Source organism: Notamacropus eugenii, chromosome 3 (genome assembly GCF_028372415.1).
Source record: "Notamacropus eugenii isolate mMacEug1 chromosome 3, mMacEug1.pri_v2, whole genome shotgun sequence".
In the NCBI taxonomy this organism is placed as follows: domain Eukaryota; kingdom Metazoa; phylum Chordata; class Mammalia; order Diprotodontia; family Macropodidae; genus Notamacropus; species Notamacropus eugenii.
This window is the reverse complement of record NC_092874.1, coordinates 27,595,008-27,616,829: the sequence shown is the minus strand read 5'-3', so window position 1 is coordinate 27,616,829 and position 21,822 is coordinate 27,595,008. Positions and strand designations below refer to the sequence as shown.

The following is a 21,822-nucleotide window of genomic DNA, read 5'->3' as shown; positions in this document are numbered from 1 at the left end:
CATGAATTGAATATGCAAATTTTTCATTAGAATAATATAATTTAAGTGGTATCTGAAGACACATGCATATGCTACATATAAAATTTATTATATATATAGATGTGTGCATAGGTATGTACATATATATATCCTACATATATTATATGTGTATCTTTCTTGCCTTCTTGTGTGTATGTCTACATTAATCAAAGTAGTTATGTATATATATACGTAAATAATTGTACTTAGAATAATAATAATTATTACTATAATTATTATGTAATAATTGTACTTAGAAGCCAAAAATGAAAAGGCGAATATTTTGAGGGAGTTTCACCTAAGCAGCCAAGGCCAAGAGATGGAACCATTCACCACTTTTTTGATTCTAGGTTCCCTAGAGTTGAATCTCTGAGATGTCTCAGCAGTTGCTTTGGCCATACCCCTTTTGCATTAACAGCATCTGGTCTGTGTGTAAGCAAATAAAGACGGCAAAAAGCAAGATGCAAGCGATGAAAAGCACTTAAAAGAGTCAAGTTTCTGCCTTCATACAGAAGGCTAAAGTTATTTCCAGAGGAATTGAGGTTAAAAAAAATTAAACCAGCAAAACCCAAAGCATATCCTGAACCTATTTCCTCTCCCATTGGTCCTCTCATTCAAGAAATCACATCTAAGGAAACCAATGACAAAGGATGTGGCTTTTTATCTGCATAATACTGATCAAAAGCAACCATGCAATATCATGGTCATCACACATGAAAGATAGTCATGGCAACTGTTGGTGAACATTTGTGGCACAGTTCGAAAACACCCCAGATGAAGTCCTGAATTTGAGCATCAAAATTCATCTCAGGATAACATTGCCCCCTAATCAACAGTGCTACGCGTTGGAATGTTTAGGGTAACTTAGGAATTGTCTGATAAGCAAAGTCCTGTTTGTCAATGAAGTAAGAATGCCAATTAACAGTAAAAGACATTGCACTAAACAGAAGCATTTCTTCAGCAAGTTTCCCAAAAGCCTTTGCCATTAACCCTTGGCGCAGGATCTGAGCTATTGTTACTAATGTCAGGTTAGCCAAAAAGGGGCTTGCAAGAGCACATAGGTGAGAGAGGACAATGCTGATGACCAACAGGCAGGCTTCACTGTCGCAGTCACTTCACAAGGAATGGAAAATCTGGACTTAAAAAAGAAAAATACAGTTCAAGAGCACATATTCAGACATAGCTGACAGATCAAAACATAATTAACTGAAGCATCTGCGAATCCAAAGTGATCCCCAAAGGCTGATTTGTATTCTATCCATACGAAGTTAAGTCCCTTTGAATTACATGAACTAAGTGGGATTTTTGCAGCACAAATAATCACAAATTATACAGAAGAGAGAGACAAAATAAAAGAGGAATGCAATCAATAAAAGATTATCGAGACTTTCTCGGCTCAACTTGTTCACACGGGAGATGATTAAGACAGCCAAAAGCAAAATTAATAGACTTTCACTATAAGGCACTTTCTCCGTGTTGGGTTAGGGAGTCAGTGAAGTCTTTGGAAGAAGCTGGAGCACCTCTTGCAAGCACTTGGGATACAAATCAATGCATTAAATCATATCCTAGGTGGCACCTAACTTCCCTCCAGCCAGCTTATGTCCAAGGAGAATCATACACTTGTCTGATAGTGGTAATGTAAGGGATCACTTGAAAAATCGGCTCTTTTAGAAAAAAGGAAAAATGTGTATGGGCATAGATGTACAGGAAGCTATTGCAGGCCAGGCTTTGCTATTGCTGTTTATGCTTTGGGCTCCCCTTTATACGTAGAAGAGTTGTAACTTCTGGTATACTCAATGACACTTACGTACTTCCAGGAAAAAAGTCATTTATCTACTCCCAGATCAATAATATCTAATGCACCCACTTACAAAACAACAACAAAACATTGGAAAACTTTTTGTTGGCGGTGGCAGGGGTCACTTTCTTAAAGTCTGATGCCTGGATTCAGCACTGCAAAAGCAGGCTGGAATCACTGCGCTTGTCATCCACTCCTGCCTAAGGAGAACACTTATGAGCCCCAAGCCCAGGATGCATGGAGCAATGAGAAGCACTTGACTTCTGTCCCGTAGTAAGGTTCTGGGCCTCTTCTAGCTTTGCCTGGGCTTTTAATTAACTGCCGGGGCCATGTGGAAATGGAAGCCCCAAGGTTGCTGCTTAAACAAAAATTAATCAATAATTGAATGAAGGCCAGGATGTGGATGGGCGAAATGAGGTCCTCGTAGCCTTTGACCTTACACTTGAAATGACATGACATGCGGATGAAGAACTCTCATTATGCCCATAGATTTGGGGATGGTTGATCATCCCTTGGCCATTAAAGTAACAGGGTAAGTGACTTGCTGGGGTCACTCCTCATCCCTATCCATAGTCATCAAAAGAATTATGATGTTTTCAGATCTGAACAATCCAGATTCTCGTGTGTCTGCTTCTAGGTGAAAAACACATAAAATAAAATCACTGCCATGGACAGCATGTGAGCAAGGAGGTAGAGAACAGAGAGAGAAGAAAGCTGGGGAAGTTTGACAATGCAGAGTTTAAACACTATTCTCCCCCTCCAAAGCTGGGGGCTTCCATCTTGTAACTGGGCCGCTATGAGCAAGCCTGGATGCCCCAAGGAACTCTGCAGCCATCAGAAAGAAAGACTGCTCTTCTGATCACTCAGCTCCGCTCTGCCATGCTCAGGCAGGAGTAAGCCTTCGGAAGCTCTGACTAAACTTTTTCTTTCTTCTTACTATTACATTTTTTTTTACAAAGCATTTATAATTACCTTGGAAATATAGCTCTTAAATTATACTGCCATTGTAATAATTGATTTGGTAACAAAGATTCCCATGGACACCCCCCCAGGGGTATAAATGCAAACTTTAGGGGAATGAATATATATTTTTAAACATAAAAAACTGATTAGAAATATATATCAGATCACAATAAGAGAGTTATCACACTACATGGGCCATTCTCTTTAGACCATTTTAAAACAGAAAATAAACTAAATAGATATTCGTTTAGCAATATATAATCAGCCAAATCCTTTCTCTGTTGTGCAAAAGCAAAAACACAAATACATATTTTTAAAAATCAGCAAAGGGTTGAAAAGCAGTATTTACACCCACTTTACTGCAACCTGTTTTAATAACCTGTTTAAGGTTATTAAAAGAATATGCAGTATCCTGTAGTAAGGAAGCTCTGACTTGACACAGGAAGTTTTCACAGTCTTGTCATGATACACTGTAGTTAAGTTATACAGGAAGCAGTGTGCATACACATGTGTCTATTTACCCATATGCACCAAAGATGATCATTTTAAAACTAAATCTTATATAGTCAACAGCTAGATTTATACAAAGATGTGTCGCTGTTTGGCATTTTGATATTCTGACACATAAATACATACACACAAATCGATATATGTTGTTCTTTACGGTAGTTCACACTGGATATAAGAACTTAACATTCATTGCACAATAATTTTCTTTTTAAACAACTGTTTAAACTTCAATAGAGCAGGTCATGGAGTCAGGATGATCAGATCACGGTGAAGGGGTGTACATCTTTTCAACTTTCATTAAGCCCTGCAGATTTAATTAGCAGCAAAGCATCTCTTTCATCTCGCTATTTATTTTTTAGGTAAACACAAAATATCTCTATATATACACATTTATATATATATGTATATATACATACATATGCACACTGTACATGAATATAGTCTACTCTTGTGGTCTAAAATTGAAAACTTGACAGTTATTCTCTGAAGCTGCACAGCTTGCAAATACTGTCTACACTGTATCAAGCTTGAAATTTACTAGCACCCAGGTGGTTGATATCAAGCCAATTCTTTCATTTAAGTTGCAAATTACAGTTTTGGATTTCTATTAAAATTATCATTGGATACAGTGCATCTCCCAATTTATTATTTGGGTCTTGTGGGTTTTCTTTCTTTTTCAAATCTATCCCTATTTTTGATACAAGGAAGGCTACATGCCCTTAAACACGCAGTTCCAGCAATCCTGAGGATCAAATCATTGTTTAAAAAAATAGGAAAAAACTTTTTTAAAAAATGGAAGAAAGTTCTGTTAAGGAATGTTTTTCTCCCAGTAAATGAAACTTGTAGCATTCTGACTGAGTAGCAGGCACAGAGCTCCCTGCAGAGACTGGAGCGACCACGGATGGCAGCCGTGTACCCCACACATCAAGAACCCAGAAAGGCATCCAGGATTCATTTCAGCCTTGCTTTCTTCTCTCCAATAGCCTTCAGGCAGAGCCTATCCCTTTGGCCATTACACTTTAATAAATGAAGTCCTGGCAGGTTAACTTCATTGGGAAAAACCCCAGTCCACTCAGAACACCAGTTTTTCATCTTTTAGTTGGATAGTTCTTCATTCCCCATGGATAGGAATGGTACCTAAGAGAAAAAGTCTTTGTGAGAAATACCAACTTCACACTTTCTTACTGATAATTAGGAGAGGCAGCCCTGCCTCTCTGCTCAAGAGTCTTCAAAGGGGAGTCAGAAGAGGGAAGGTCAGGTCCTAGGTCTGACTCATCATTGGCAGGCTCCTTGAACCTCCAACTCTTTAATAAAGATATACTATTTACATTGCTTCTATCACAGCAAAGTTCTTTTCAAAGTCTAAAATTCCATATTGAGAGGAACTCTTATTAGGAGGCCATTAATGAAAACACGGTCCTGAAGACTGCAATGGAAATTTCTGAGAAAGACCAACCTTTTGCTGAATGTGAATCCTAAAAGGGTCTTTCAGAAAGGAAGGTGCTGGCTCTGTTCAGTTAAATTGAAAATAATGAAGGAATTCAAAGTGACTTGTAGATATTTGAATGTCAAGAGACTTTAAAATGTATGTTTTTACTTGCTGGGCAAGTCATTTTGGCAAATGAAAGTATGCAGAGATAGATACACCTACTAGGCAAAGACTGTTTGCTTGGTGCCTTGCCAGGACTTAATAAATGTTTGTGATTTTTCCCTATCATAAAATAACCCTGGTGCATATTTTAAAGTTCACACATGTATTTGATTCTACATAGATTGTCTTCTCTAACTGCACATAAATTTGGGAGGATTCACCAATAAGAAAAGAGAGAAAAATAATGTTCTTTTCTTGGAGTAATTAAATATAGATGTAGCCAAGAGTTAAACAGTAATGCTTACCACAAGTGGTTCTGGAGTTCATAACCAATGGAGATAGGTGGCAGAGTGGCGTGGACACACAACTCTGACCCTCAGAGGCAGAAGATCTGGGTTCGAATACTGACCCTGATGTATCCCAACTGATAGGGACACCGTTAGCTACCTATTCATCTCTAGAATGGGGATTGCATGCTATTTATCTTCAGGACTGGAAGAAGACTCCATTGTAAACTTTAATATACCTCATAAATATGAGCTATTATTATGGAAAGACCTCCTAAAGAAAAAATAATGAGACTAATTAGCTTTGCTTGGGATACCTCCTGGCTACCTGCTTCATCCCTTGAGTCACCTCATCTGGATCTACCCTCCCCCAGCACTTACATTAGGATTTAGATCCTTCACTGACACTGTTGTCTCCTCCTTCCAATGAAAACACCTCTCTTTGGGGGCCTACTCCCTCAGGGACTTCTAAGTATGATCTAGTAATGGGATCATACTGAAGTGTTAAGGGATGATATCTGCTTAATGGGTTATCAAGTCCCAGATAAACTGTTTCAACAGTGGCTCCCAGTGCCTTCCAAAAGGAATTTTAGATACTTCATAGTCCTTGATGGCCTCTGGGGCCCCTCAGATTATATAACGTAGGAATGAACAATTTCTTCACCCCATAGGTAAGAAACCAGACGGGCAGCTAGGTGGTGCAGTGGATAGAGCATCAGTGCAGGAATCAAGAGGACCTGAGTTCAAATTTCACCTCAGACACTTGACATTCACTACCTGTGTGACCTTGGGCAAGTCACTTAACCCCAACTGCCTCATCCTGGGGCATCTCCAGTCATCCTGATGAATATCTGGTCACTGGATTCAGATGGCTCTGGAGGAGAAGTGAGGCTGGTGACCTGCACACAGCCCTCCTTCACTCCACACAAAAGCCAAGTGCAAGTCATGTCATTCTTTCTCTGATGGCATGGTCTTCTTCAGCAACGAAGGACAAACACACAACAAACCAGACAGAAAACCTCTAGAAAAATCCCCAATGAGTGGTCATCCAGCCTTGGCTCAGAGACTTCCAGTTAACAGGAAACTGAGGCAACTTCTGGGGCAACTCTCACTGTTAGAACAAGGTCTTCTTGACATCAAGCCTAAATCTGCCTTTTCTGAAACTTTCATACCCACAGCTCTGAGCGCTGCTGGAGATAAGTAGGTCACATGACAGGCCTTCCAACACTTGGTGTCACCTTCCTCCCATGCATGCAATTCAAGCACCACCTTCTACCATGAAGCCCTATCTGATTCAACAACTGCTAGTGCTCCCCCTCCTCAAATACCTTGGGTTGAACTGCCCTGCATTTACCTCTATTTCTTTCTATTTAACTGGCCCATATTTCAAAATATGCTTCTCACCTTGACCCCTACCCCGACCCCTTAGAATGTAAGAGACTAGAAATTATTTCATTTACTCCATTTTAATCCACGGTGCCCAGAATTGTGCCTGCATATAGCAGCCATTTAGTAAACGCTTATTAAATTAAGTGACTGACCAGCATGTTCACATCCTCTCTAGCTCCAACATTCATGTAGCACAGCCTCTGGTCCCTGGTTCATTCTGCCCTGAAAGCATTCAGGCCTGAGCAGAAAAGTCAGCTTGGTTCAGGCATATATCATCTCTATTTATATAGACACATCTATCTATATGTCGATATATCCACATTTACATATATCTATCGAATAACACGTATATAGCATATAATATATATACAGACTTATGCCATATATGTTAGTATATAAGTATACATTCAATTTATATTTGTTTTGTATACATACATATGTATCTATATATTGCTTTCTCTGTGTTCTCTCTCCCCTCCCTCTCCCTCTTTCTCTTCCCCCTCCCTTTCTCTCTCTCTCCTTCCATCTCTCCCCTTCACTAACCTCTCTCTTTCTCTTTCTCTCTCTCTCTCTCTCTCTCTCTCTCTCTCTCTCTCTCCCCCCCCCCCCTTCCCTCCTTATTGGCTCTAATATTGGCTTCCTGAGGACAGGGACTGTTACTTTTTTTTTTTTTGCCTTTGTATTCTCAGCCCCTAGCCCCTAGCACAGTCCTGGCCACATGGCTTAATAACTTGTTGATCAACTTATTTATAGGGTCATTCTAGCCTCCTTTTCTCATTCCCTTCCATGCCATACCCTAGTCTTTCTGCTCATATCAGGCTCACTTGCTCCAAGTCACAATGTAATTTTAGAGCTAGAAGAGGCCGCAGAAATAATGTAGGCTCCTTCTGTACTAATTATGGATCGTCTTCAATCACACAGTTGGAAATCAAGTCCCCTAAGCCTGGTCCATGGTTCTTTCCCCTATACCACTCACTCCTATTCCAAGGTAATTTTTTTTTATCTCTGGAACATCCTTCCAGCCAAAGTACATTCTGTCCAGTTAATTTTGGAAAATCCCAGATCTGTGATTTTCTTCCCTGATGTGAGAACCCACTCCAATGACATAGATCTCAAAATGTCTGTGCTTTGGTAACTGAGCCTTAGTGAGTGGCCGGAAGCCGAAAGAAATTAAATGACCTGCCCAAGGTCACATGACTAGTGAGCTTCAGAGACAGGTTTTGAAGCCAGGTCTTCGTGGGTCCAGGCCCAGCAGTACACTAGCCATTAAGCCAGGTTGCTCATTACTTTAAACCTTTTTAAAAATCCCCCTTCTCTGCCTCTCCCCACTCCCAATCTTTCCCAGTTTGGTAAGAGGACACAAGATTTTTCTCAGCCCCTCTTCACCAGAATATGGAAACTAGTGATATTTCTAATAAGTTTGGGTTTATAGCTGTTTTCAAGCCCTATATGAACATATACTTTATTTATTAAAAAAAAAACACCTTATTGTTGTACTCGTATCTCAGCCTCATGCTCCTGGTCCACTCAGTTGATGTTACTTGCCTTGACCTACAAATTTCCCAAAGGCAGGGTCCACCAGAATGGGGCTCCTCTATAAAGTGTTTCCTTGGAAGCCCTCATGGAAGGTTTTATATTAAGCCAACAATCTGGTATTATCAACTAACACTATAGATTAGGGGTCCCCAAACGGAGACCTGGAAAGGGCCTTGAAAGCTGTAGATGCCGGCCCTCTCATTCTGCGGCCTTTAGAGACCAAGGCCAGAGAAAGGAAATGGGCTGGCACTTGAATTAGGTGTCCTGACTCCAGTTCTGATCTTTAAGCCTTTCATAAAGATCAGAGGATCTGGGTGGGTGATGGTAGAAACATTTCTCTGAGGCTGGGAGTAAGGAGGAATACATTCTGAATTATATATGAAATTCTCAAGATTATCTCCCTATCTTTAAGGTACTTTCAGAGTTTGTCTGTAGAGAAAATAGCAGAGTGACAGATGATCTTATTTTGAAATATATGGTTGCTGCATTTTTCTCTGTTTATGGATAATTAGCTATTTCTAATTGGAACCTGTCCCATTTCTTGGCAATTCATGGCCACCTGGAAACAGCTGATGGCTTTAGGCAGCATCAAGGGTTATTGTTCTCAGTTAGTGATTAGCTCCCAAGAAATACCCTGCCTAGGAGCTGCAGCTGCTATAAAAAGCTGGAAGTAGGGGGACCTGGGAGCTAATAAAAACAAGTATGTGACCAGCTCATTATCTGAATCTGATTCTGTGAGCTATGTTTCCCATTCCTTTCAGCTCAGAATTTTGATATGTCACATGCATCATCTTCATATGAGACAATATCATCTCTTTATCATAGTGAGGAAAATATTCTGTTCTTTGTGTGCTCCAGAACGAGGATCTCAAACCACACCACAAATCCAAGGGTAGCTTCAGGCTCCCCCAGGCTCGCATGGTGTGTGGCTAGCAGTCCTTCCATTCAGATGTATAGGGACTTTGGATCAACAGATGTTTCTGATGGTAAGCAACGAATATCTTGTCTGTACATAACTGTGCATATGCTATTTCCCTCATTAGATGGTAGGCTCCGAGGGAAGGAAGGGAGCGAGCATATATTATGCTCCTGCTCTATGTGCCAGGCACTGCGGTAAGCACTTTACTGCCAGGTAGGTGTTCTTATTATTCCTATTTTACAGTCAAGGAAAATGAGGCAGGAAGCAGTTGAGTGACTTGGCCACACAACTAGTGAGTGTCTGAGGCTGGATTGGATCTCAGGTCTTCCTGAATCCAGGTCACCTGGCTCCTGGTACCCCCAGAAATGAGCATAACACGATGCATAGTAAGTCCTTTATGTTGACTAGACTAGTGGTGCATATTAATTAGTGCAACAAATTTAAACCAAATATAATTTGAGTTTGAAGCTACCCTTCTAGAGATCTGGTTGGATTACTGTGAGCTCTAATTCTGAGAAGTATTAAGAATGATGGGATTAAGAAAAGGTAGCCATAATTTCTCTACATGAGCAATATGTTTGTGTGTGTGTGTGTGTGTGTGTGTACACATCCATATGTATATACATACATATATGTAGGGGTGTGTGTGTGTGTGTGTGTGTGTGTGTGTATTTCATTTTTTCAACAAGAGACAGAACTCCTCTAAGAAGTCTCATGGCAGCTACAGAACTAACTGTAGGATTTCAGGACCATGAAGAACCTTAGAAATGGCCTCGTTTTCATTCTCTGAAGAAAGGGAAGAAAGTAAGACCTGAAGAAGAAATCACTTCCTCCAGGCCACTGGACTGATCCCTGCCAGAGCTGGGACTCAGATCAGTGTCTTCCAGCTTTGACAGCAGATTCAATAGGTTTCAACCTTGCTGAAAACAACTGGCTCCAGGCACCCTAGAAATGGAAGCTTCCTTGCAGCTTCCTTATATACCAAGCTTTTGCTATTTCTTCTGGGTTTGGGGACTAAGAGGGGCCTGAGACTTTTGGCTTCCACACGAATGCAGTTTACAAAGTTTGCCATCATTCTCCTGCAAGTTTAAGCAAATTCCAACTTCAAGTCAGGAGGCATTTCAAATCAAGGACACAGGGGCTGGTGTCATCCAGAGAAGATTGGATATACCAAGCCTCAGAGGAACAATTTTGTATTCATACTGCATTTCAGGACTGTACTGAGTAGAAAGGAAAAGTCAATTATTCAACTAACGCTCCAGAGAAAGTTGGTGGGTGGGTGGTGGTGGTAATTTCTTATAACGATATATCTTTGGAGAACAAGAATTACTCATCCCTTCTCTGAACAATCATAACAAATCCACATTTATAGAAGTCGTATTTTGGAAATAAATCATCAAACCAAGATAGTAGTTGAGTAATCTTAGACATGTGAGATTCATGAGAAAAATCTTGGCAGAGAAGAGATAAGAGCAGTCGAGAATTGAACCATCTCTCCAAAGCAGTTTTTAAAAAATCGCCTAATGGCCTTAAAGTGTTTCTTTTTTTCAGTCTTTGTTTGTGGAGGGGAGGGGGTTGTTGACCTGGAAGGGTGAGCAGCATGGCCACATAAGCAGTCCTGTATTCTTCCTGGGACAAAGTTGGAATTTTACCCTGAGTTCCACTGATAAATGACTATGTATGTAAGTGTATAAATAACTTGATGAGGAGAGGATTCAGCAGCAAAGCTGGGACAAGGTGCTGGAGGCAACAGGACAAGCCAACAAGCATTTATTAAGTGCCTGTTGTGTGCAAAGCACTGGGCTAAGTGCTAGGGATGCCAAGAAGGGCAAAGGACAGTCTGCTCTGCAGAAGCCTATGGTCAAATGGTGGAGCAACATGCAAACAATGAGGCATGAACTAAAGTGAAGTCCTCAGATGGGATGAACTTTAGGTTCTAGAATTCTATGAAGCTAAGATGCTGGTCTACTGGGGTCAACGTGAGTGACAAAATACAGAAATTAAATGAGAAACTAGTAGAATCTTCATCGATCACAAACAGCTCAAAGATATCTAAGATTTTTAATTATATTCAGGGAATGGTTCTCTATAATAGCAAATCTTCCACCCCCAATCAGTATGTCTTTTTTAGTGTGTGTGTGTGTGTGTGTGTGTGTGTGTGTGTGTGTGTGTGTGTGTGATTTCTAAATGAGGAATAAAATATGCTATTCTGTGTTTGGGAAACATGAATTTGCAGCCCTTCAAGAGGAAGGAGAGAAAAAACTTCTAATAAGATGCCTGGCTTGGAAGTGCCTTTTATTTAATTTCATTTATTATTTTTTTAATGGAAGAAGAGTTAACGAGGCAAAATTGCAACTGAGTGATCACCATCTTTCTGTTTCAATAGAGAATACAGCAGCTGCATCCGCAATAAAGAACTGACAGAAATCTCTTTTATCTACGGTTTTATCTAGTCCAGACCAATGTATTTTTTCAAAAATGATTTTCAATGAAAACTGGAAAAAGAAAGCTGAAATTGAAGGTATAAATCAGATTCATCATTCCACTCTCCCAATTCCTCTTCCCTGTTTTTAAAGGAAATGCTGGATCTCACCTGTTAGAAGTAAAATTGTAATAGCCACTTTCTTCCAGGACCTCTTCAATCACAGTCTAGAGGTGAAGGAAATTCAGTTCAGTAACCATTGCTCATTGAGTATAAAGTCAAGCACAACAAAAATGGATAATTGTTCAAACCTGACCTGCATCTGTTCATAGGTTATTCCCTCCTCCAGATCAAAGCTGTTAGGGAGACCTGAAACAATGAAATGATATCAGGTAACTGAACATTAGAAATCTAGTTGAGGTCAAGTTAAAATTTTATAGCAATTACGACATGACTGTGGGGAGAACAAAGCCATTTCTTAATGATAAAAATGGGGACTTTTAATTTCTCCTATTAGATCAATCATAATGCTAATATGAAAAGCTGAAGAAGGAATTTCTATTGCAAAAAAAGACTCCTTACCCATTGTTAAGCAAATAAACTAGAGACTGGTTCCCAGAGTCAGACTGTCATGGACTGCCTTGCTTAGCTACAGAAACCCCAGGTAGCCAATAAGGTGCACAAATGAGGCATACACTTGGCAGGAAAAGAATCTGGAGGAAATCAAGGGGGTGCAATGAAAGGCAGCTGAGCCTTTTGTGTGGCTCCCTAGAGGGGAATCAAACCCAGCTTAAACTAAGCGCTGGAGGTTTGAAAAATAAAAACCAAACCACAAGAGTCTTGTCCTTGGTTGCTGCATTTCCCTTCCCCCAGGTGGCCATGACATAATGGGCCCTGACGTCCTTCTGGAACCCAGAGCTGGGTCAATGTGCCTGAGTGGAACCTAGAAAGCCCTAGAAAAAGTGAGTGCTGGTTTACTTCACTCCTCAGAACATCCCTGGTCTGAAACCCATTCATTTGTCTTACAAGACATCAGGTACATCAGGAACAAACTACTGTGCTCCCTGCATGACCTTGACCTGAGGGCCTGTTGGCTTCCCCGTGCTCCTCATCTGAGAACCTTGGCCAAACTGCCAACCTTCGGCCAAGACTTTAAGAATATTGGGAAAATGCTGCAGTAACTATTACAAAACCTAGAAAAAAATCAGTCATTTGAGGAGCCAGACCAATTTGTCCGAGACTAGAGCCCAACAAAATCCCTTGTACTTTCTAAATTTAGCAAGATGGCCCTGGTTCCGGATCAAGCATGTGTGGCTAGCCCAGTAAGCTTCAAAGACTGGGGAAGGGTCTGCAGGCTCACAGTCACCTTCTCACAGTCATAGGAGTACTGAATCCATGCAAGAGATGTTCAGAAACAATTCCGTTTAGACCCCTCATTCAAATCTTCCTCAAATCATTCAAGGCCTGACTAGCCCCACCCTTCCTTCCTCCTCCTCCTTTCCCTCCTTCTCTTGGGCATTTCACCTCATAGACACTGCCATCACCAAATGAGCAAGAGGAAGAGGAGAAGCAAATCAAGGCAACTGGACTTGCAATGATGCTTGTAGCACTAATATTAAAGGATCAAGGAACGCAGGATGCTAAGAGCTGGGACTCAGAGATGAAAGGGACCCCAGGGGCCATCTCCTCCAAGTCTCTCATTTTACAGGTAAGATTGAGGAAGCTAAATGACTCTGCCTGGGGGGTCCCTCAGGTAATAAGCATTAAAGGGAAGGTATGAAGATGAAACACAGAAGCTAAAAGAATGCCTGGTAAACTTCAATGGGTCTGAGTTAGAAGTGATATCCCCAGTCCCTCTGATTCTATCCTGTCCTCCTTGTTGCCATGGATAGTGAATAATTGCTTCTGTTTTCTTTTCTTTCTAAGCTAAATTCTCTTTTCTGAAAACTGCTAATCAAAACAACATATTTCCTAGCAGAAAAGTAGGTTTCAAAGTATCTTCTTAGCACAAAATCATTACCTGTCCTGTCATTTGGGGACAGGGTATTTCCACCTGATGAATGCAGTAATAAATGACAATCTGCTGTAAAAAAGTTTGGTTCGATTGGCTCTGGAGATCCTTGGGATAGCTGAAAAGCAAAATGAAAGGATAAGCAGAAGAATTTTCTCCAGCTCAAATGGGGTGAGATTCATAGGGCTTTTCATTCTTTGTGATCAGGCATATAAGAGTTGGAACTCTGTGGCTTTCAATATCTTGTAAATAGATAAGAAAACATCTTCCTTCTTCCAGAAGTGCTTATCAGAAATTAGAGGCAGTCAACTCATAGTCATAGAAAGCTAGATGAGTCACTAGTCACAGGTGCAATAAAAAGTCCTAGGAACATTCTATTTTATGACTGTAAAATGTTGAAGTGGAAAGAAATATAATGGTGCAGAGATGCAACCTCAAAGTGGTAGTGCTATCAGATGCAAAGGAAATAAATGCCAATTACTCAACAAGACAATCTCGTGGCCCAAACCACATTTTCTTTCATTCACCTTCTCTGAAGAGTGATAGAACAGGGAAAACTGTATTTCTTCATACAAATTCTTCCAGGTGCTATTCACTAATTTTTGTCCAGAAACATTTTTCTCCTCTCACTTTGAAACTTGGTCTAACATGAGGGAAAACGATTCTCTCCATGAACTTATGAAAGCAGCAGTTACTGAATCCCCTTCTCCACAAGTGAATCTTCTAGCCAGCTTTTTCACTTCTAAATAACAATTTCTCACCTCTTTTCCCCACTGGTGCCAAGCAGCTGTGGTGCTGGAGTCATTTCAGGTTTCAGTTAGTACATTTTAATGTGAGTTTACAGGGACAAAGCAGATGTGCACTGGACCATTCAAACAATGCAACCTAAGTCAAGTCCTGCCTTTCCCTTTTGAAGGCATGGCCCAATTCATGACTTCCAACCACAGTGCTTCTCTAATGTACCCTGGGTACTTGCCATCCCAAAAGTTCCTTCCTCTGTCAGATTTCAAGCTGCCCCAAAACACACGACAGCCAGAAAGGAGGCACGGCTTTTCTTAAATCTTGACATGTTCTCTCTCCTGTGCATCAAGAATTTTGCAAATCTAAAAGCACCACATAAATGCTAGTGGTTTTCCTCCTTCTCCCTAACCTTCTTCTCTTCTCTTTGTCCTCCTGTCTTTTCTTCCTCTTTCTCTTTCTCTTCTTGCTTCTCCTCCTCCTCTTTGTTACCATTACAATGTGCATGCATTAAGAACAAGGACTTTCCTCAATATTTTATTTCTACCCCTAGAACCTTAGCATAGTGCTTGGCACATACTCACCATAAAGGCTTTGAATGCTTATTTTTACTGATTCATTCATTTGCCTTCAGGGGCATTTAAGGACCTGAAATTAATGGAAACTACCAAGTAATGGGATGGTATCCAAATAACAGTGAAAATAGGAGGAAATTATAGGTAGCTTTTAAATATTAAATATTGCATGGGATGCCATCAAGGTAGTCATTTGATAAATGTGTGTGTATGTATGTATGTGTGTGTGTATAAGTGTTTAGAGGGAGAGGGAGGGGGAGGCAGAGAGGGAGGAGAAGAGACAGAGTGAGGGAGGGGCAGAGGGGGGAGGAGAGAGAGAGAGAGAGAGAGAGAAGGAGGGAGAAAGGGAGGGAGAGAGGAAGGGAGGGAGAGAGAGAGAGATAAAGAGAGAGAGAGAGGGAGAGGGAGAGGGAGAGGGAGAGGGAGAGAGCGCAAATGCACTTCTACAGGATATATACTTGAGAATACAAAAATATGACTGTGAACAAGCCAGCCCCAGTCCTTGGGGGCCTTAAGATAGAACAAAGCAGACTTGATCTCAAATCATAATGAGCACATTGGTTCACACAAAACTTTCTCTACAAATCTTACTCTTTGTATGCAAGGGCTTCCTAACATGGTCCTTTCAGTGACAAGAAATAGAAAAGCTTTTCCACAGAATCAGTTTCAGAGCTGGAAGAAACAGCAGAGGCCCCCATCTGAAAAAGAATACCATCTACAACACACCCACAGAGTAGCCATCCACCTAGCCTTTGCCTGGAGAGCTCCAAGGGGGCGGCCCCCACGAGCTCCAGAGGCAGCCCGGTGTCACCTTCTGACCCTCTGAATTGACTTCTTTGCCACCTCTGGCCATGGTGCTGAACCAGCCTCTTTGCCACCTCAGTCTGTGGTTCTTAGCTCTGCACTTTGGGGTCCAACTTTGCCTCCTGGTTTCTCTGGCTTCCTGTAAAGGCTTAGCTCAAACTCTACCTTCTACAGGGGTCTTTCCAGTCCCCCCCCCCCCCCCGCCCCAAGCTGTGAGTGCCTTTCCTTGAAGATTACCTCTGTTTACCATAGACAGATTTAGAGACAGATGGATAGATTAGTCTTATGCTTAAGGATGTAGCTGTTTGAATGTTATCTCTCCATTAGAATATGAGCTCTCTGAGAGCAGAGACTGTTTTCTGACTTTCTTTGTCACTCCCGTACCTAACACAGCACTGGCACATCCTTAGTGCTTAATGAATGTTTGCTGACTTGACAAGACTGGCCTTCAAATATTTGCTAGCTATCATGTCTGTATCCTGTCTTCCAACTCCTCTTTTCCAGGTTAAATCACACTAGAGCCTTCAATCAAGTCTCCCTTGGCATGGACTTAAGGACTTTCACTGTCCTGGTTGTCCCCTGGATATGCTCCAGCTTTACAAATCCACATGGAATTTAAGATAGATTAGTACTGCAGGAGTATGCAGGATGGATTGAATCGTCTAGGGTGGTGACAGGGAGGGCAGAAACATAGATGTTGAAGGCATTTTAATGGACAGATCTATGGGCCTTGGTGTCTTCATGGATGACAAGGGTGGCATGAAACAGTGATGAGTCAATGGTAACTTGGGAGTGGGGGACTATGATAGAGACAGACTGAAAAGTCAGGAAAGGAAGCAGGTTTTAGCAGGAAATGACAAACTGGATGAGGGAAACAATGACATACAAGTAGAAATTCACTGGAGACACTGGAAATACGAGACTGGATGATCAGGGACACTTCTTTTAGGCATTATTAAACCAGAACATATAAAAATTTTATTACAGATGGTTGTTTTACTTAGGGGGGCATGCTATAATCCCAAACACATTTGAATCTACTTAATAGAATCATGGGATCATTGATGAGTCAGAAGGGATCATTACATTTGACCCTTATATAGGGAAAGACAGTGGAGGCCAGAGGTATTAAGTTCCTTGCCTGAGGTCACATGCCTAATAAAAGGAAGTTGCACATTTGAACCTGGGTCTTCCTAAAAGATCATTTCACAAGCCCACAATTCCTCTAGAAGCATCCCTGACAGAATTCAAACTGGACAACCCTGATCCTTTCCTCTCCAGAAAACTCGTGCACTACATCTCTGTTGGCTCAGAGGTAATTCTATTGTCCAGAGTTACAAAAAACTCAGGATTTATTACTTGGATGACCTTGGCCTATTCACTAACTTCTTGGACCTCAGTTTCCTCACCTGTCAAACAAAGAGCTTGGACCATGTAATCTACATTATCTTCTAGCTCTGCCTAGGAAGTTAAAAATCATTACATTACGTTAAATACATTAAATAAAATACATGGATGTGCTCACAACATACTTTTTGTTGTTATTCAGTCATTTTTATCGTGTCTGACTCTTGGTGACCCTAATTAGGATTTCTTGGCAAGGACGTTGGAGAGATTTAATATCTTCTTCTCCAGTTCATTTGACAGATGAGGAAACTGAGACAAATAGGGTTAAGTAACTTGGGCCAGGGTCACATAGCTAGTAAGTATCTGAGGCCAGATCTGAACTCAGGAAGATGAATCTTCCTGACTTGAGACCCAGAACTCTATCCACTGCACCACCTAGCTGCCCCATACTAACTTTACCAAAATACGAAGCTTGGGTCTTGAATGATTCTATCTTAAAGAGAACCATACAGTTTTAGTATTTAATAAAGGGTCAATAGATAATGTCCTTCAGTAAAGACCTACTCTGATTTTAGGTTCTAGAAGGCAACAGACCTTAGACTCAGCCAGATTCTAGCAAGCTGGAATGGCTCTATGACAGGTGACATCTGTTGTCCAAGGACCAGACTAGCCAATATAGCCAAGAAGTCAGCCTGAGGATAATGGGAAAAAACATTTCAAACGACAGAAATTCACAAAAACTGACTGCTAAGTCAGAGGAGTTGCTATCTGTGTCAGACGAAGGAGTGGCTACATCAGTGAAATCCTGACTCCTTGAAATACTGAGGGATAATTTAAATTGTAACATTTTAGGAAAAAAACCAAAAGCATCAAAAAAACAACTGGAGACAATGACAACTTTATTCATATCAGAACTCATGTGACTGATCTTGGTGACCTTAGCACAAAAGAAGGGCATCACTTGGAGCTAAAACTAACATACAAACCAGGAAGCATCTAATTTCCTATGGGCAGCTTCTAAAGGAAATTGGGCAACACTTAATGAAAGCAGGGAGCAGAAATGAAAGGGATTCTGACCAGTATTGCTGACTCTCTCTCCTCCATCATCCCCCCTCTTCAACTCTTTGCTATATGTTCCTCTTTTCCTCTATCCTCCTTACCTGACTTATGCCACTTTGAGAACATGCTACATTATATTTTAACAGAAATCTTCATAGAAAACTATGTTTGTGGGAACCCTAAATGCTATTTCTCTTGTTTTCTAGCAGCTTTTTAAATAATCATTATCTATTACCATGGAGACCAGAAGTTCCATACTTGGGTTCAAAAAAATCAACTCAAGGGAGTCATGGCTGGATAGTGGTGGTCAATGCGAAAAAATACCTGTTTGTTTGCATCAGAGTTTAATTTATGGAATTGCAGTGACTTAACAGCAGGCAGCAATGGGACATGAGTACCAAGAGGGTGACTCTAACCCTTATGTAGAGCCCTTATTGTTCAGAACATGGGAAGTGACAAGACAATCCCACTGGAATCTGACCTGATCAAACCACTCGGTGCTTCTTTGTTGGGGAGAACATGGATAAGTTGGGAGGGGTTTCTGAAGGAGAAGAAATAGCATGTTGTAGGAGCTTCAAGACCATGTCAATGGTGGATCAAATGATGGCACTAGGGATGATTCCCCTGGAGAAGAGAAGGTATGGGGTGGGAGAATATAGTAGTTGTCTTTAATCTTTTCTCTGAAGGGCTCTCAGGTGAAAAGGAGATTAGACTTGCTCTCTAAGGCCTTAGAGGGGATGGCAAAAATTCAATTCATTACAAGGAGAAATTCCGTAATAACTGGCCCCATCTCAAAATGGAACAGGCTGGGAGTTACTGGGCTTTCCATCACTGGAAATCTTTAAGCAAAGGCAAGATGTCTATTTGGGGGCATGTTTACGGAAGGGATTCCTGTCTGGTAACAGGCTGGAGCGAGCGGCCACTGAGTTCCTTCTCAGCTCTGAGATTCTGGGATTCAGCTAGCCTGGGTTTCTAGATAGGTCAAACTCAGGTCAAGGAGGGTCCCGTGTGTTAGGGATAAGGAGGTAGCAAATACCCCCTGGCCCCCCAAGAAAGGGAAATTCTGCTTTTAGAAGCTTTACTGTCTGGTAATCTGGCCTTATCCCTCTATTGGTAGAAGGATGGGGTCATTAAGGAAGCTGCTTAAGTGGACCCTCGAAAGCACAAGAATGGGTGATCCAGCAGGCTAGTGCAGCAAGTCCCTATCAGGACAGTTTGGAGGCAGGAGAGAAAAAGAAGGAAGGGCACCAGTGAGACAGACTGCATGCAGGTGGAATCCTCAGGGTAGAGTCCCATTTCACTTAAACCAAAAAGGCAGACGAAATGACAGAAGATTGGTTGAGGATGTAGGGATATTTGTGGATAATACAGTGGGAATTCTGAAGGGTCACGTGGAATGGGCTAGGCAATAAATGACCCAAGCTGGAGTAGAACTGCAAGGCAGAGAGGTGATAAGAGGAAAAAGGCTTGGCATGATGCTTGGGTCCATGGGACAAGGACAACAGAACTTAGCTCGGCTGTGCTCCCTGAGCAGAACCAGATTTCTGGAGGAAGATGGAGCTCATCCTCCCTACAGTTCATGATCAGACTTAAAGCCTTGGTGTCACAGAGGGTTGTGGCCTCCATTAGATTTCTCCTACATAATGCTAGATCACTGAACTCAGAGTCAAGCAAGCATCATCCTTCTCCCTCCTTTAAGGTTAGAACATCTACTGTATTGGGCACCCCATTAATCCTTCAGGTTACTCTCTAGCTACACCGAGACTTTCCATTTGTATTTCCTACATAGCATGTAATACCATGGGAGGGTTCTCTGGGGTATCAAGGCTCTTTCCTCAAACTGCTTTCCAAAGAATACCCAATGGGATTCTTGCGAGGCTAGCTCAGACTGCTCTACAAGGTTGTAAAATACAGACAAGTTGACCTCCAATTGGGACCCTCTCAAGTTACTCCAATGTCCTTTATAGTCTCTTGATTAATGGAATCTTATGAATTAATGGAATTAATAGGAACCTACTCTCAGGCAGTGGGGGACACAAAAAGGTTGGTGGAAAGAAAGATATCCAAAGAAGAGCTATGTGAGTTTCTTGGCCACCTAACATATCAGGTGCAGAGAGGAAGATGATAGTCAATTAATGGCGAATGAACCAGGACACTCAACCAACATAAAAGGAGAGTGTGTGTGTGTATATTTTTAAGCAGTACCAAGTCCTGGTGCTTCAGAGAGTGGCTGTCCCAATCTGGCCACCAGAGAGACTGAGAGCCACGGTCCCTTTCACGCCATAAAACCAGGATTGGTACTGTTACGTACGCCTGAGATTTTGCTGTACATCATTTTAATAATGACAAGACTTTAGCAAAGCACAATCTTTCCTCAGGAATTCTGGACTTCTGACTGCTTAAAATATGCTTGGTGTATATTCCTACTGCAGCATGTAAATACTGCAGAGCAAATAGTTGGAAACTCCTTCCCTCCTGTTCTGATCTCCCGTGGTTATGTTCCTATGCCCTACGCACTAATCCAGCCCATGAAAGAGGCAGGAGCTCTCTGATCCTGGCTGAAGTGGTTGTCTGTTTTGTTTATCTGCAGCTGCCTACATTTTTACACCTCCCCTCTTTCAACATGGAAACCAGTAAAGCAAGACAAAGACAAAAACATTCTGTATCTGTTCTTTTTTTACATTTCCTAAGTAAAAAGGAGCAGTACATTTACCTGTTGAGTTTGTGATGGCGAACAAGAAACTTGGTAAGGAAAAACTGACTGATCAAGTTGTGAGGCCTTGCCCAAAATGATATACTCCCAAGCTTGGAAGAAAGTCTTCAGGCTTTAACCTCCTTGAGTCTTAGTTTACTCAGCTGTCAAATGGGGATACTGCAACCTGTAACACCTACCTCCCAGGGACATTGTGAGGATCAAATGATAAAATATGGGGAAAGTGCTTTGTAAACTCCCAAACAGCCAAAAATGCTAATAATCACAAAAATAAGATGTTCAAATGGGACAAGAGTGAGTCAGGAAGATCTATTTTGAAACCTGTCTCTGATGCTTACTAGCTCTGTGGCCCCGAGTCTTCATCGGTAACAAGGAGGTGATAATCTAATAGTGACTCACATGGCTGTGGTGAGGATCAGCTGAGAAGATGCCTATCTCGGGTGCTTGGCAAACCTTAATGCTCTATAGATTAGATTAATGCTCTCTCTATGTACTAATTGTATGTATTAATGCTCTATATTATTGTTGTTGGTGTTATATCATCACTACTCCTCTGAACAGACTCACTACACTGTGTGTTACTTGGGTCTATCTGAGAATGGGAAATCTGGTATCCTTCCTCAAAATGGTGCCTAGAAAAGGAATGGTCATCCCTGTCACTAGGTGGCCCGGCCTTAGCTCTGCTTTTCTGTGTAACTTCTAAAACTCTTCTATGCTTTAGCTTCCCCATCTACAACACAAAGTTTATCCAAAACCTAAATCCCCATCTATAACAGCCTACCCACCCAAGTGCAGCAAATCACATAATCTCAGAGCAAGAGGGTACCTCAAAGATCAACAACCATCCCCTCATCCCATGGTTGAGAACACTGGGCTTCAGAGCAGGGAAATGACTTGTTTCCCATCACAAAGCCAGCAAAAGGTGGCCCAGGGGCTAGAACTCAAGTCCTCTAGAGTCACAGCCGAGTGAAGCCTCTGAATATTAGCAGCTAAAGGGATAAAGTACTTTTTAAAATTATATTTACATAAAATAACAATTCAACTCTTCAGATTTCCTTTATCACCCTAGTCTTCAAGGAATATGATACTACCTTCCCAGAAGGACAACTGGAGAAATCAACGAGAGCATTAAAATTGTCACT

The 21,822-nt window shown here is 41.4% G+C and overlaps 1 protein-coding gene across 5 annotated transcripts in view; it reads right to left on the bottom strand.

Annotated features, from left to right (window-relative positions):
• Positions 1 to 659: 659 nt before the first annotated feature.
• Positions 660 to 21,822, bottom strand: part of NEK10 (NIMA related kinase 10) — a 237,154-nt gene continuing 215,991 nt past the window's right edge. For all 5 annotated transcript variants that reach the window (XM_072651141.1, XM_072651143.1, XM_072651142.1 and 2 more), the window contains 4 exons: positions 13,454 to 13,562; positions 11,750 to 11,802; positions 11,605 to 11,660; positions 660 to 4,426 (listed from right to left, as the gene is read on the bottom strand). In XM_072651141.1, coding sequence (XP_072507242.1) covers positions 4,378 to 4,426; positions 11,605 to 11,660; positions 11,750 to 11,802; positions 13,454 to 13,562 — 267 coding nt within the window. In that variant the 3' untranslated portion in view covers positions 660 to 4,377. The remainder of the gene's footprint in view (positions 4,427 to 11,604; positions 11,661 to 11,749; positions 11,803 to 13,453; positions 13,563 to 21,822) is intronic.